Consider the following 16,745-nt stretch of genomic DNA (forward strand, 5'->3'; position numbering starts at 1 on the left):
TTTGGTAACAAGACCATCAATATTAAATATGAATTTTGACAGAGAGATTTTCATGCAAAATGTCGAGATGTTATTAATATCCATCCGACATTAGCCAACGGACAAGTTATTACAAAGAGCATGTTCATTATTATATTAAGTGGGTGACATGCATTCATACTTTGTAAGCACAAGATAGCTCATGCTTTCTTGCGGTCCAATAGCACAAGTGAATAAAACATCAAAGGAAAAAATAAGTGAGCATGAACAAATGCCCCCCCAAAAAAAGAGTTTCAAAAAGAAAACACTTCTGCCTTCATAGTAGCTATAGAAAAAATGACTGGATAGTGCTGAATGTTAGTAGTGGTTATCCGTGAGAGATGACAGCTACTAACAGCCCCAGAAAGGCACCCAGCCTGCCACATAAGACTATGAAGGGTGACAGTGTTTTCTGAACTTAATTTTAAAGGTTCTGGTCCAACAATATATTTCAGATATGGTATCTTATGACTTACTATTCCACACTAACCAGGTGTCAAAAATAACCTAAATTTCAGTTTTGCCTGCTGCACTTCCTGTGCCTTTGTCAGTCCAACAGGAAGCTGCTTTCAAGAGTTATGAACACGATACACTTTACTCTGTGGCTTTCCACACCTGAGATAAGACATTTTTAATATCAGCACCACATACCTTATTTCAGCCTCAACAGGTATCCAGTTCACAGCACACGTTTGAGTCTGCCCGAGTCTGCATGTTAGCTCACTGCATGAACTTGGAATTAGCTTCATTTGGGTGACAAAGACAATCACGTTTTCTATAAATAGATTCGTAATATTTCGGGCATGAAGATTTGACTATCCCCCCATCTTGTTTTAGATGTCTTCTATCATTTTTCTATCATTTCTCCATTCATACTGATCTTTCTCACTGCTCCAAGTCTTAGTGCAGCTAGAGTAACCACGTCACAGACGGAGATCACTGGATTAGATCAGTATAGATTAGATCTCCTATTAACGTTTGAAGATCTGAACGTTACAGTTAACATATCTTTCATGCTCTCGTCCCCACTGGACATCCCTCTAGCTGTCCTCTAATAGCTCATTCCCACATAGCTTACTCAGAGTACAGCCTAACGACATTTTAAAGCACTTTAAAGAGTTTATTCTTCCCAATGTCTATCCAATACAGAAAGCCTTTCTGAATACCAATTCTCAGCACATTTATTTCAAATATGACGCACACCTTTGTATATTTCGATGAGAGGAGTGTATTTTTAACACGTCTAACGTCACTGATTGCAGTGAAGGGCAAGACCAGCTGTAATCACAGCTTAATGGGACCGGTTGATCGTGCATTCCCTCATGCTGTGAGGAGTGTTCTTCATGGTGAGCCTAACCTACCAAGCACAAGACACGAGTCGCATGTTATATATAAGGCATGTGACATATATGTGATTGCATCTGTAGCTCATTTTATAGATTTTATTAGTATATAAATATGTCCCGTATAGAACTATACGATATATGTTCACAAATACATTTTCCAAATATACCGCAGGCCAGATTTTTAAAACTTGTACACTCTCACCACCTAGTGGTAAATGGGAGGTTCGCTATAATAGGCTTATTATGCCCTATGACAGAAGGGACCAAAGTCCAGGAGATCTACGACCCTGCATTGTTTAGTTCTAATCTACCAATCTAATCTAATCAAGAACACCTGGCTCTAATATTAAGATGCTCCTGAATAATCAGGATGGGGGAGTATCAGAACAGATTATATATAAATAGTATATTCTGTCTTCCTAAGAAGAATTCAAATCAATGTAATATATCCTAGAATTATATTTTATATCATATATAATTATAATTGCTGTTATTATTTAGTAGTACTAGTAGACATAGTATCAGTAATAGTAGTAGCAATAACAAATGCACCATTTCAAACCAAAGAGCAATATTCACTCAATATGCAGTTCAATAGAAATATTTTTTCTCAGACCATTTTCGAAAGTATTTTATATGAGCTCTTTATGTGTACAACTGCAGACTGTAACCCATTTGTTACTGTCCACAGGGGCCCTTATCTCTTTCTATTGATATTTCCTTACCAGTCACTACAAATTATAACATATGCTAAGTGTACAATAGATTCTGGACATTTGACTTACAGAAATACCAACACCGGGTCACCAGACAAAACATATTATTACTGAGTTCTACATTGTTTAAACTAGAAATATTCCTATAGCTAGGATTCATTTTCATTCTTGCATTGTGCAAACATTACACAAAGAATAAAATAGCAGGTAATGCACACCATGCATGCCAGTAGTTTTAAAAGGTATTTTACAGGATCTCCCACTCATTTGGGGAAAGTTTGGACACATTTCAATACCCATGCCTGGGTACCCTTGTCTTTAGTAATGTATTTTTTTATATTTATATTTATTAAATGACGAGATTTGGACATTCTTGCAAGGAACATGCGATGGAGATAGTTACTCTGGATGGTAAGTGTGGGTGCAGACAGCCATGCTAGGGAACTGGCCCTATAACAAATCTGCCTAAAAGTGCTGACGACAATGAATTAGAGCCAGCACTGCAGAACACACCGCACTAAGTATGGGTGACCATTATTAACCGATTGTCAGGTCAGTGAGATATAGGATCTTCCTGTCTGGTTCCATACATTTTGGCTCTGAATGTCTCAAAAACCAAAATCTCAGCTCTTCACAAGATAAAGACACGGGAATACTCCCATCAGCATTAACAGCACACCTTTTGAAACTCTTTCACGATCCCTGGTGAACACCAACAGAAGCCTCATGATGGCCCAGCAGTGAATGTTTTTCCTGTGGAGACTTCAGAAATTTAGAATGAACACATCATTTATCGGTAGACATGTCCCCCAAACGTGTTCATGTCTTGCCTCAGGAAAGTGCTTTCTAAGAAATCAGATAATGCACCATATGCCTCAGAAAGACCTTTTTCTTTTAGGTCATTAAATCACTATTATTGGTTAATTATACATCTATTTATACTCATATTGTACCACTTCTTGCGTGTTGCCGTTACACAATATTAAATAGTTTCACATTCTTGCTTATATTTAAACACTATTCAATAAGTTACTGCATACCGTATCCCATTATGCACTCATTGTATTCTGCTTATTATACTTTTAGTGCAGTCACCACTGTCCTTTCCCTCTCCTCTCTTGGCACAATTGTTTAGTACATACATGCCTCTCTCCTCCAATTCCCATGAACTTGTTTTTGTAAGACCATTCTGCTGCTGTATAAGAATGTAGCTGCATTTCATTATGAACATCACCTATTCTGCATACAACTAAAGTAACCTTGACTCTGGTGAGAATACATTTGCTACCCAAAAGACCCACATTTCAGGCTGGATGTGGTCGGTTACAGAGTTAACTAAATTGATCAAGAACAGTAGAAAAAAAAAATAATGTGCAGAATTAACACTTCTGGATCACAACTGCATGCAGACAGAGGGAAGATTAAGTAATAATGTCAAGCCTATTGCAATCATTAAGATTTACATTTTTAAAAATTGGTCACCTAATAGGAATGTGAGCAGGTGTTTACACTGTATGGAAACTGAGCTCACCATTAGTACACAAACGACAACAGCTTCAAAGAGGAAAAAAAATTTATTGGAATTATCTAAGTGACATGTTGGCTGCCGGGGATGATGACACTTCCTCGCGGCTGAAGTTCAGTAATCCATGTCTTTAATCCAGCTGCAATAACAAAAAGAATTAGAAAACATACAAGACACTGAAACAGCATAGATTGACTGTCTTCAAATCAAGTTACAGAACGTTACAATAAGAGAAACGCCATGACTTACAGGTCATGAGCTTTTTACCAATAGCCCCGAACAAACTAATACTTGCCTTGACAAAGCCGATGTCTTTTGCGTACTGCCTGAAGCATTGGCGACACATGTTCAGCCCGTACTTGCGGATCAATCCGTGTCTGTTGGAACACACGCGGCTGTGGACACACAACACACATTTAAGGTCCAGTAGGTGCAGGAACCACCGCTCGGTCTGAAGCGCCAGCCGGAAACTTCTCAGCCGTAGCCAACCAGTTAGCTACACGTTCGTCTAGCGAAGCGGCAACGTTTAATAAACCTAATTCAAGTGGAAAATAGCAATTACACTCAATATTTCAGAAGTTAGTTGTTAGTGTAAACCACCCGCATTTAAGACACCGCGCGCTGGAACTAGCGCTGTGCCACTGGGGCCGCCATGTTGCCTCCAGCTCGTGCGGTCTAAATGTGGCCCGATAAGAATATAAAATAAAATCTAAGTCTTCATAAGTTATATAATAAAATCTAAGTTAGCATATAGGCAAGGTATGTGCTTGTATTACTGACCAGGACCGAGATCCCTGACCGAATTTTCGTGGATGACTCCAGTAGAGCTGCTGATGGCCCATGTTGTCTCTTTCTCTCGGGATGTCGAAAAGGAAGTTAGCAGGCCACGCATGCGCGAATAAGATCTGCTTCTTCGGGGCACAATGTTTATGTGACTGAAGTTTGAGTGTCTCCCCCTTGTGGTTCCAGTAAAACTTCAACAGCGAGGCGGCCGACTGAACGCACTGAAATGACATAAGAACTTCAGCATTTACAAGTAACCAAAAATTAGTGAGCCGTTTGTTTTATTGTTTGTTCCAAAAACTTACTTACAACATTAAAGCTTTAATCTGTTCTTCAAAATAGCTTAGCAGAATTGTGTAATATTGTTGAACGTTCAATTGACTTTGTAGTTATGAATGTGCTAAATATATAAATAAAAACTAGAAGATTATACGTGTTCTGACTAAAACATATAGGAAGTGTTTTAGTCGATTGTATTTTTTTCTAAAGTTGCTGAATAATCTTTCTATGTGTTTCTATGTGTTCTACAGTATGTGCTGACAGATCCTCCTTAAAAGCATTAAGTCTCTTTTAACAAGACTGAAGCTGAAAGCTCTCGAAGCATTCCTTCAGACACAGTCGGCCATGCCTTTCATTTACGGATTGCTTACTTTAATTCATACCACAGGTAATCAGGTTTAATTAGTAAAAATCACACCAGAAGCAGGCTTGTCAGAGCAAGGTGGAAATTTCAGAGAGTCAATCAGTTTGTTTTTTAGCAAAAATACTTAAAAGCCCAAAAGTATTACTAATTTGAAGGATTCCATAATTTGGCTTTGTTTCCACTGAAAATTTTCAAAGAGAAAATATACCATACCCCGAATGCTTTAATTTGTTACTATCCAAATAACATGTGGCAAGTTATGCAACAGTTGAGTTAAATTAAATGGTACACAGCCAAATTTCGCTGCGCTTAAGCCTTGGGTTATTTTAGGAATGCACAACACACTATTCGATTCAGTATGTATCCCTCAACTGGTAAAGCAATAGCATATTTCTATTCACTTCTACCTGTGCCATTTCATCAGTATTAGTTCCTGACTGAAAAATGACTGGTGGTTTTCATGCTGTGTTAAAAATCCCAGACAAAGCCAGGTTAATCCTTCCAAAATTATCTCTTCATGGTTTGGAGCAGCACAATATATGCAGTGTAGTAATAGCCATCCATCTAAATCTCAATACTTTGCAGCCAATAGCTTTCTCTCCTGGTCATAAACAAGCTAACATTCAGCAGCATGTCTGGTAATGTGAAATTCTGTGAGAAAGAAAAAAAAATACATCTCTGAGGGACAGTAGAGGGCAATTATAAATACAACATATTGGACAGCACAACCCATTAATTGTAGGCTGGGGAATTCTGAGCTGTGCCCATGGTCGGAGTGGGCCACTTTTTCAGCCCGGTGGTTTCATCCCCAAATCCGGCCCAAAATTATTTTTCCCTCCCAATCGGCCCAAACTAGAGATTGACATGAGCGGAATCCTCCCGAATCTCCCGATTAGCCACTCCGGCTCTGGCTGTGCCTAATGTTAGACTTAAATATTAGGCGCAGTCTAGTATGTATCGAATCCCAAGGAGTACACGCTGAAAAGATATACAAAAATTCAAGATATTTTAAGATAAACAAAAAAGTCAAGTTGTGACATCATTTCTGTGCTAACACTGAACACGCCCCCTCCCCCCCATCCCGAGGTGCATTGTGGGAAGTAGGTCGGCAGCGGCTCCAATTTTATGAAGCTGATGTTCCCACCAGCGCTAGAAGGCTGGAGGAGCTTCGTACGTTTAGATAGAAATGGACGCGAAATCATTCGTATGACTATGCCGCTACGTCTCTGGCCGCAGTGCACGTCCACGTCAGCTGTAAGTAATCCCACGAAACGCCCGTTCGCGTACGAACGGCTCCAGTCGAGCCGCGTTTGGATTATTCTGGCTGGTCGGTGACAGGCTAGCGCTCGTTAGCCAGTTAGCTTCTGGATGCTAGCTAGTTAGCTTCTGGATGCTAGCCAGTTAGCTTCTCTACCCTGAATGTTGTTAACATCTGGAGCCACTAACCAGGTAGCTAAGCTAGCTAACAGCCATTAACATTCTTCGTGCAAATCCGTCTCATGTGGTAGCTATCGTAAAAAGCGACGTGAAAATCTACAAATAAAATGAAAGTAAATAAACGCGTCATGTTTACGGTGTTAATATCGCTTTAGCAGCTAGCTAGCTGTTTGTGCTAACGTTGTACATTATGTGGCCCGTCAGCTCGTCACGTCCTCGTAAACGCGACGGCTGACGATACGCAGCTGGATGTAAGTTCACCAGCGGCCGCTCGGTACCTGTAGTGTACGACCAACTCAAATTAGGGTTAACTGTATATATAATACTATTGTACATACGTTTTTAATGCGTGGTGTGTTTCTTGGCGCTTTGGTGGCCGTGTGTTAGAGCTGGCTGGGTTAGGTGGTGTGTACCTGTCACCCTGCGTGTAAGGGGCGCTCAGCAGGACTGCGTGTTGTGCTGCTTGTACCATCATTTCAGCCCTGAAAACACCAGCTCGTCGTTTTAGATTTTGGGAAGGAATATAACACCCGTTTGCTTAATATTCAAAGATGCTGTCATCGCTTTTCTGCCAGTCAACGTGCGTGTTTTTCTACAGATCTAGGTCTATTATATCTAATATATCTGATTAACTAGGTCTGCTGCTTTCACTGAGGGAAAGTGGCGTTTCAGGCTGGAGTAGTAGGCATTTTAAACACCATCGAAATCACCACAGTTATGGGCAAATACTTTGATAAGTGGTTGCATTGCAGTAAATTAATGTTCTTTTCGCTATTATTGAATGTTATTGATTTCTTGAGGTAAGCAAGAGCCAGCTCTCCGATATTTTACCTTCCTATAAATTTTGCCTCTTGATGCTGTTAATGTAGGTATATACATATATAAGGGGTTGTGTTTGTATATTGTCTTTAGTTTTATGCTACAATAAGAGGAGCTGTTGGTATACCAAAGCACAGCTGTTGTTGTGTTGTTATATAACCTATAGCCACATCAATACCATTCTTTAACTTTGAGTCTCGAGAACAAAACACACTTTGACACAACTATGATTTTTGAGAACAGCTTGTTGTTATCCATTCATGAGGATAACTGACTGCAATAGGATTTGCTGGAAGAATTAGAAATTAAGTAGATTCTTTGTGGGTCATGGCTATAAGTGAGGGTTGGCAGTATGCATGTAGTAAGCCAAATTGTATTAAGAGTTTCAGCTGTTTATTTCATAGTGAATATTGTAAAATGGTGAAATTCTCTATATGGATGTGCAATTGGTGATTGTTTATTAGTTGAAACTAATATGGAACTTCATTACAATGTGAATTATTGAAAATTATTCTAAAATATGCACTTCTATTATTTCTTTTTACCAGGTTGAAAGATGCAGTTCTCCTGCCTCTAAGTAACTTGCCTTATGGGATTATTCCTCGGCCAAACTGATATTGCTTCATTACATTCCAAAAGCACAGACCCAGGCACAAAAGGTCAACTTTCCACTAAAGTTTTCAAAACAAATCTGGAGCTCACACTATTCTTGGATAGTAAACCTGCCTCTTTTTTTTGGGCTATAATTTATGCTATTGTCCCACTGGGTGAAGGCTTATCATGAGATTCCGAATCTACAAGAGGAAAGTGGTAATACTGACTCTGGTGGTTGTAATTTGTGGATTTGCCTTTTGGAGTAGTGGGAAACAGAAAAAAGGAAGTGCCATTTTCCCCAAAGAAGCCGAGACTGTTAAAAGGAGTAGCAGCAGCAGCCAGGCACATGTCACCGTCCCAGTAACTCCTAAACCAGTGAACGAAACACTTCCAGAAAAAGTTGCTCCTAAGCCTGAGGTGGATAATACAACTCTGGTATACCGGGGGATTGTATTCCAGCTCAACTTTGACCAGACCTTGAGAAACGAGGAGAAGTTCCGGTCTGTGCGACAGAAGGATGATCTAGTGGTAGTAATTCAGGTCCACAACCGCCCAGAGTATCTGAGGCTGCTTGTAGATAGCTTGAGGAAGGCAAAAGGCATTGAGAATGTCCTGCTTATATTCAGCCATGACTTCTGGTCCCCCGAGATCAACCAAGTAGTATCATCTATTGATTTCTGTCTTGTTCTACAGATTTTTTTCCCCTTCAGCGTCCAGCTCTACCCTCAAGAGTTTCCTGGGAGTGATCCCAGAGACTGTCCTAGAGACATTTCCAAGAAAGACGCCTTAAAACTGGGCTGCATAAACGCAGAGTACCCAGACTCATTTGGACACTACCGTGAGGCCAAATTCTCCCAAACCAAACACCACTGGTGGTGGAAGCTGCATTTTGTGTGGGACAGAGTCCGTGCGTTAAAGGATCACAAAGGACTGGTGTTGCTCATCGAGGAGGACCACTTCTTGGCCCCGGACTTCTACCATCTTCTCAAGCTGATGACCTCCCTGAAGCGGGAGCAGTGTGCTGATTGCGATATTCTTTCACTAGGGAGCTATGGGCACATTGGCTATGCCAGCAAAGCCAACAGGGTGGAGGTAAAGGCCTGGAAATCCACAGAGCACAACATGGGCATGGCCATGAATAGGGAGACATATCAGAAACTCATTCGGTGCACAGACACATTCTGCACTTATGACGATTACAACTGGGATTGGTCCCTACAGCACCTGACTGTGGCTTGCCTGCCCACCTTCTGGAAGGTCATGGTTAGTGAAGCACCTCGCATTTTTCATGCTGGGGATTGTGGCATGCACCATAAGAAGTCAACCTGTATGCCCATCAGTCAGAAGACGAAGATAGAGAACATACTTCAGAGCAGCGGAAACCAGCTGTTCCCCAAAAAACTACTCATCACAAAGAGACTGCCTGCATCAGGTGCCGGTGGAGAGGCCCCTCACGTTAAAAATGGAGGCTGGGGAGATATAAGGGACCATGAACTTTGTAAGAGCTATCTTCGGTTACAGTGACCTCCTTATCTTTGGTTGGTTGGTTTGATGTTTTTTTTTGTTTGTTTGTTTTTTGTCTTGTTTTGTTTTTTTGCATCCTCTAATGAAAGCCTTTGCAAATTCTTAATGGACGATCTCTTTATATTGCCTGTTTTGTTGAAATGTTCCAAATAAAAAGGTATGTGGGGGTTTGGGTTTTGTGCTTGTCTTTTAAGCATTTGTGATTTCATGGTTTGTATTCCTTTCTGAAAGTGATCAGGTGTGGTGATACAAAAACTAGCCTGTGCTTTAAGGCCAGAAGACATTTGCTCATGGAGGTTTTCGAAATGTTTTCATGAGTAAACTTTTATTACTTATTTCAGTATCTATTTTTGACAGAATTGCTTATGTGGGTGAGAGACAAGTATATTCAGAAGTATATATTTTTCATCTTTATACACATACGTACTTAGGCCTGAAATATCCTCTATTTTTTTTCTTTGGCAATTATATTAGGTCCTCTGAGACATCTGCCCCATTTTTATGTGGTATCATTTAGCATTGCCACAGCTCATCATCATCTCCTAGATCTCCTGAAGTTGAAACGGCAGCCAATTACATCCCATTTAACAGATGCTAAGCTACAAGGAGCCATGTCATGCTACTGATGTTTGTGTCTCATTCAGAGAAATTTGTGCTTTAATTCTGCCCTTCTGAACTTCCTACTTTAGTGTTACAACAGAGGTTGCTTTGATTTTGCTTCCCTCTCAATGTTTCAGAGGCTTCAGATGTTTTCAACAATTACTATGAATTTTTTCAAAGAGTAAGATTGAGCCATTCATTAACGGTTATCTATAACTAATTTGCATTCTGGGATTTAAAAAAATTTAAATGTCTGCAGTGTGAGGATCTCATTTAGAATTATTACCATATAACGTAACATTGTGTCTCTGCACATAAATGTGATATCAACTGGAATGGTAGTTTCATTGACTGTTTTAAATCGCTGTAAAATATTGTATTTTATTCATAGCATGCGTGTTCGATCTTGCAACATAAATTTTTGTAACACTGCTTTTATAATATGTTAATATATGAAGAGTATTACAGCCGTTTTTCCTGATAAATATTTTTAGATGAGCCTGAGCTTTCATACAGTCTTCTAAGGATGGCCACATGTTTGGCAAGTTATAAATTATGCAGAGTATACATGTACACTTGAAACATTTATCTCCTAACACTATCTTGTAGGTGTTTGTTCAGAGAGAGCCCGCTCATTGGCATGCACATTTGTCCTGCAGGTCCAGTACAACATCCACTATCATGTCATGGCTGTGCTGACAATGGCTTTCCAGATCATTTACGGTTAGCAGTGGTTCTGTAGACAGAAACTGACCGTTGATGAACGGAGTAGAGGGTGGCTGTGCATTGTACTAAAATGGCCAGTGAGAGTGTGATGTTCATAATATGGTGGACACACGTGTGTTAACTGAAATAACAGTCATTGTAGTAAGTTGCTGCATAGAAGCTGATATTCACTGGTATTAAGGAAAAGTGTTGCCGTGTAAATGAGGAGAATAACAACCTTCACTCACATTATTTGAGTTGTTTCCCATGAATATTTAAATGCATGTGGGAGAAATTCATATACAGATAGAATTTCCTAGTTTTATGCAGTATATTTTTTATGTATTTGTATATATTCAGAAAATGAACAGCTTTTTTGCTTATAATATGCAATATGTTAAATGGAGGTTCTACAATTTATTTATATTTAACTTGGTTAAGAATTCCCATTTTTCCTTGAGCAAGTCTGTATAATTAGCAGATAGGGAAAAAGCCCAAGGTCCAGATTTTAGGAGGATTAATGAGAGACTTCAAATAGTCTCTCTAATAATTACTCTGCTAATATTGTGTCTCAGCTACATAAATAGCTTAAAATTATATGGTCATGTAAAAGATAATTGAAGCCGCCTGTTCAATACTGGATTAAACAGTAATTAAACGCACTTGTTATAAAATTGAACTTATGGGGAAGAGCATACAGTTGGAAGCATTTCATGTCACATAAACCTGAGGGCAATCAGCAGCAGAATAGAAGCAAAGGGGAGATAAATCATTAGTGTTATACACACTAACAAACAGGCAATAACATGGTTTTAGATATACATTTGTGAATATTTTCCATTACATCACCAATTCTTGTTGCGACAAAAAATCTAGTCTGGAAAATAAGATGTTTTGCACTTACATTATATAAAGGTTAGCATAAGTTATAACCATTTTAAGCATCTTAAGTGCATTAGGATCCTGTGTAATGACAGTGCCAAACCTACAAAGAACATAATTATCAAACAATTAAAATAACACATTGAAAGATAACGTCTTCAGTTTTCTATAAAGTATGTAGTTATTGGCTGGAGGTGCATGAGTGTGAGATGATGGCTGAGTATCAGAGTTCAGAACACATGAAAATCACATGACTACATTCCACCACAACATTTGCAGGACATGAGGTGGACCCTATAAATCCTGCTCATATGAATCTTGATTGCCAATGCCAGCACTGATACACATACACAAACATTCTATGCTTTTTTGGAGAAGGTTCTGGATTAATATTTAGGCTTAATATTAGGACACAAACATTAATAAAGAATCAAGGAGATGAGATGGAAGTGGAAGTTCAGTTTCAAACCCTGATCATGTACCCCTTTATATACTCATACAGCTCTCAATCTGAGTCAGAGTGGCCTGGTTTGTTAACAAAACTAGCAATGAAATAATAGCATCCCAGTTATAAAGCTCAGCAAAGCTCTCCATTTACTGGTCAGTCTACATTCTGACTCTCACCTGTGGTCACAAGCTCTGGGTAGTGACTGAAAGAATGAGATTGTGGATACAAGTGGCTGAAATGAGTCTTCTGCAGGGTGTTCAAGCTCTCCCTTAGAGATAGGTGAGGGATTCCGCCATCTGGAAGAGACTCTGACTACAGCCACTGCTCCTCCATGTAGAGAGGATCTAGTTGAGGTGGTAGGGGCATCTGGACTGAATGCCCCTTGGCACCTCCCTGGTGAGGCGTTCTGGGCATGTCCAACTGGGAGAGGATCCCGGGGAAGATGCTGGAGACATTATATCCCTAAACTGTCCTGGGAATGCTTCGGTGTCCCCTCAGAGGAGCTGGAAGAAGTGGCTGGGGAGAGAGAACACTGGATTTAAGCTACTGCCCCTACATTAAGCAGGTGCTAATGGATGGATGGAGTTGGAAAGCTATGGTAGCATGCATTTCTCTTATCTACCAGCAGGTGGAGTCTATGCATTCTAAATCATTCTTATGGAGATATATTTACCAGAATAATCAAAATAGCATTTATTCGTTTCATATATTTATTTCATTATCCTTAATCATTCCTTATCAAAGCGTATATCCTCATGGTATAGCCGGCAGTGAAGAGCTTAACGTAGTTTACATTGTACATTTAGGAAATTGTAAGTTTCTGTGTAGGCCTAATTATGGAAATAGGCCTACAGTCTCTAGTCAACTGGGATGCATTTATCCATTATTTTGGATTCGCCAGTTTTAGTAAATCTGAGATTTAAATAAATAATTTAAAAAGAATTTTAATACAAACGAGATACAAAACAATACACCACACATAGGACTTTTCTGTCTCAGAATGTGAATTTCCACGCTGTTTTCCAATAGGCTACTATGGTTTACGATAGTGTGCAAACATGATGATATACCGTATTGCAGATTTCAGCATGATCAGTATTCTATTTAGCATACCATACAAGTATCAAGGCCTATTTTTGACCAGGACCACCTCCAAGAAAATTATCACCAATTTAAGGGGCTTAATTATTGATATAAGTTATAGTCCCGTGACAACCTATGCTTCATAAACAGAACTTCGAAGATTTTCTTCTAGAATTTAAGTAACCAAAAGAAGGAACATTGATTGATTAAATTGTACGGAGTGTCTATTTGCACCCGGGTACAAGTAGCATTTGCCACACAGCGAGGCTATTTTCACCCCTTAATTAAAAAAAAAAAAAAGCGAACCCATCTGCGCATGTCTACCAATGAATGCGCGGGAGCAAAAAGGCGCAAATTCAAAGGAACCGAAACGGAGACAGTAGGAAACGGTAAGCAGAATTTGGTTAATAGTTATGTATAAAAGGTCCATCACTCAATCAGGGTGGCCGCGGGTCCTTAAAAAGTCTTAAATGGTATTAAATTTCATTTTTGTCAAATAAGGCCTTGAAAAGTCTTATTTTGTCTTAAATTTTCAACCACAATGTCTTAAATTTGCGGAGCTAAATTTAGGGATGAATAATTCCGTTAGCGGTGTGTTGAACTTAAATATTGCTCGCAAGTATTTCGGGCTTAACGAGCACCGGTAGTTGTTGGACTGGCGGGATCATAATTTCATGCGGGCTGTATGTACGTTAACGTCTGTTCGGAGAGATGGGGAAATGCAAACTTAGCCAGAAATGGTTGGAAGACCCGACATATTCTTGGTGGCTCAGAGCTGTCACAGATACCAGCGAGGCTCGTCAGCAGCAGCCTGCAATATCTACGTTTTGCCCAACAAGAGAACCATTCAGTCGAGCTCTGCTCAACGTCGCATTCACGCTGTAGGCTATGCGGCTCTACCAATACTTTGAAGGCTTAGGTAATATGGGCGCTAAAAACAGTTAAGAGTCACCAGTCATACAGATCCAACGAAGGAATTGACTCATTGTTTAAAACCATGTTCCCTGATGCCGCCTTCAAGTCTGGTTTATACTTTCGCGAGTGACCGTAGCGCGTGAACCTCCGCGAACGGCGGGACCGTTGCAGTGTTGTCCGAAACGATATATGTGTTAGTATAAAGAAACACTCCTCAAAAACAGGGGAAGGAACATTTACCTGACCAATTTAATGTTACTTTGTGTTCCAAGTTTGACAAGTGCTGAAATTTAGGCTAAAGTACTTAAAAATGCTTGAAATTGTAACTGCTTCATTTCACAACAAATATCTGTCTGACTGAACAGTTCTCTTTACGTTAACAAATACGAGCCTCTTGTAATTCCAGGACGAAACATGAGAGAACGTGAATACGTTAAGATTGGGCGTTTTGAAAATAAACAACCATTAAATAATGTGATAAAAAAGCGAATTATTTCGAGTATATGTATAAATATTTTACTTATTTAAGTTTAATGTGCTGGGATATATAGAAATGGACCATGAAAGTGACGTACAAATGATTTAATTCCATCTTGTTACGGTGTATGAACCCTGCAAACATGACTTGGTTAATTGCAAGCCGCTCGCGCATGGGCGAAACCACCGCGATTACGTCATTTTCGACGCAGCGGCTGACGAGCGGCTCGCGCGCTGTCGTACACCTCTCGAAATTTGTAAAAACTTCGCGCGCGCCGCGCTTCAGCGCAATTAACCAAGTCATGTTTGCAGGGTTCATACACCTTAACAAGATGGAATTAAATCATTTGTACGTCACTTTCAAGGTTAAGTATAAACCAGTTATAATAATAATTTACTTGCTGAACAAGCCGAAGGGAAAGCAGGAACCCTGATGGCCAAAGTGATCACAAAATCAAACATCCTTAGAAAGAGTTTCAGAGAAAAAGTAGCAGAACTGAAAGGGGTTGAGCATGAGCTGGAGTGTGGATCAGAAAAACAGGAAAATGGCCTAGTGTGTGTGTGTGTGTGTGTGTGTGTGTGTGTGTGTGTGTGTATGGTATGATGCTGTTGTCAGTGTTTGAATTTTGTTTTGTATAAAGTTTCATTGTGTATACTGTACAGTGAAAAAAATGTAATGTTTGTGTCTTGTATTGTACGTCTTGTGCATTAACATTTGAAGTTTTCAAGCAGCTAGATTAATTAATGTAAATAATCAGTTGGTTTTTGTGCTTTATTTTAACGTGTATGATCTTGCGAGTTGGTCTTAATTTTATTTGGAAAACGGTATTAAAAAGTCTTAAAATGTCTTAATTTTCCCTTGGTCAAACCTGTAGACACCCTGCTCAATTTAACTTTACATTTTAAGATATATATTTAAGAAATAGTGTGAGAATTATTATCCAACGAACACTGATATATTTTTGAGCTAATAGGAGCATAATAGTGGCGAACGTAAAGTGTTACCGGGTGGGGGGTGTAAAATGGACACAGCGAGAAAAAAAAGACAGATTTCAAGTGTGCAGAAACAGTCTAAATAGTCGTTTGAACTAACCTAGTGAAAACCGGGACATTAAATGATTTTTATTTTTTGCCGGGACCGAATATTAAAAAGAAGGAAAACCGGGACAAACCGGGACAGCGACGTGAAAACCGGGACAGGTGGCAACACTAACTGGCGCTACAGAGCTTGGAGGCAGACACAAACGCTGAGGAGAGCGAGATTTATTAAGAGGAATGATCATGATCAAAGTCGTTCAAACAGGCAGGGGTCATAACGGGCGAGCCATCCAGGTTTGACAAATAAACAGGCATGACGAAACTAAGAATTAAACTAAGACACCGAACGAACACTTTAAACCAAACACGGGGTAAACGCATACAAACTAGAAAATCAGGCTACAGAAAACACAGACGACTGAGCAACGAAATGAGTAGAACTCACAGACCAGGAAGCGTAGAACACTGAACAAAGAGCATGAATAACAAGAGCACAACACGACCAAAGAGCATGAATAACAAGAGCACAAACTAACCAAATAGAACAAAACAACCAATAACCGATAAGTGAAACACTGGGACTATAAATACACAGAACTAAACTAGACACACAGGTGAAGACACTGATGACACGGGCGTGTCATACGAGGGGAAACCATGGAGACAGACACGCAGGGAACAACACAGACACAAGGACAGGAACCCGAAGTGACAGAGAGGGGGGTGTAGCCCTACGTGACAGTCGCATTGCTATCTTACAAAAACAATTTTGTCCAGTCTATTTTTTGAGTTTTGTGTAAAATTATATAATTTTGTCTTTTTGTTCTCTATTTTTGTGTTGTTTCAGTACACACAAAGGACATGAATGTGTATAACAAAAGATGTACAGTCCTTTTGAATTAAGGTTTTTGCATGACAGAGTCAATATGCCAGACTTATAATGTAATGACTATTTTATATAAGCTAATATTTGTGTTTTCTCCCAAGAAGGAAGAAAAGCTAAAGAACATTTGTGAAGGATACTCCTTCGACAGTTGTGAGGAATTCCAGAGAGCACTGAGATTATGGAGTGAAGAGGGCTACCATCCAATGCACAAAATTAAAATTTATTTAAACATGATGTAAATAATAAAAACCCCAATTTATTTCTTTAAAAAATGTACAAACCATCCAGAAAAAATGAATTAAAAAG

General features: G+C 39.4%; 2 protein-coding genes across 2 annotated transcripts; one reads left to right on the forward strand and one right to left on the reverse strand.

Annotated features, from left to right (window-relative positions):
- Window positions 1–3,635: 3,635 nt before the first annotated feature.
- Window positions 3,636–4,546, reverse strand: rps29 (ribosomal protein S29). The gene is made up of 3 exons (XM_077017938.1): window positions 4,386–4,546; window positions 3,901–4,000; window positions 3,636–3,744 (listed from the first exon to the last, which is right to left on the reverse strand). Exons 1-3 carry the CDS (start codon window positions 4,445–4,447, stop codon window positions 3,736–3,738), a joined length of 171 nt encoding a protein of 56 aa, XP_076874053.1. The 5' UTR covers window positions 4,448–4,546; the 3' UTR covers window positions 3,636–3,735.
- Window positions 4,547–6,117: 1,571 nt separating this feature from the next.
- On the forward strand, window positions 6,118–9,572 carry mgat2 (alpha-1,6-mannosyl-glycoprotein 2-beta-N-acetylglucosaminyltransferase). Its single transcript, XM_077017937.1, has 2 exons — window positions 6,118–6,285; window positions 7,836–9,572. Exon 2 carries the CDS (start codon window positions 8,068–8,070, stop codon window positions 9,403–9,405), a length of 1,338 nt encoding a protein of 445 aa, XP_076874052.1. The 5' UTR covers window positions 6,118–6,285; window positions 7,836–8,067; the 3' UTR covers window positions 9,406–9,572.
- Window positions 9,573–16,745: the final 7,173 nt, after the last annotated feature.

The sequence above is a fragment of the Brachyhypopomus gauderio genome, chromosome 9, assembly GCF_052324685.1.
Source record: "Brachyhypopomus gauderio isolate BG-103 chromosome 9, BGAUD_0.2, whole genome shotgun sequence".
NCBI lineage: Eukaryota > Metazoa > Chordata > Actinopteri > Gymnotiformes > Hypopomidae > Brachyhypopomus > Brachyhypopomus gauderio.

Excerpts from the sequence above, each read along its gene's own strand:
- mgat2 (XM_077017937.1), top strand. The coding sequence starts at position 8,068 with ATGAGATTCCGAATCTACAAGAGGAAAGTGGTAATACTGACTCTGGTG.
- rps29 (XM_077017938.1), bottom strand. The coding sequence starts at position 4,447 with ATGGGCCATCAGCAGCTCTACTGGAGTCATCCACGAAAATTCGGTCAG. Across the intron at positions 4,001-4,385 it reads GGTCAGGGATCTCGGTCCTG|CCGCGTGTGTTCCAACAGAC; the intron begins GTCAGTAATACA and ends GTGTGTCCACAG.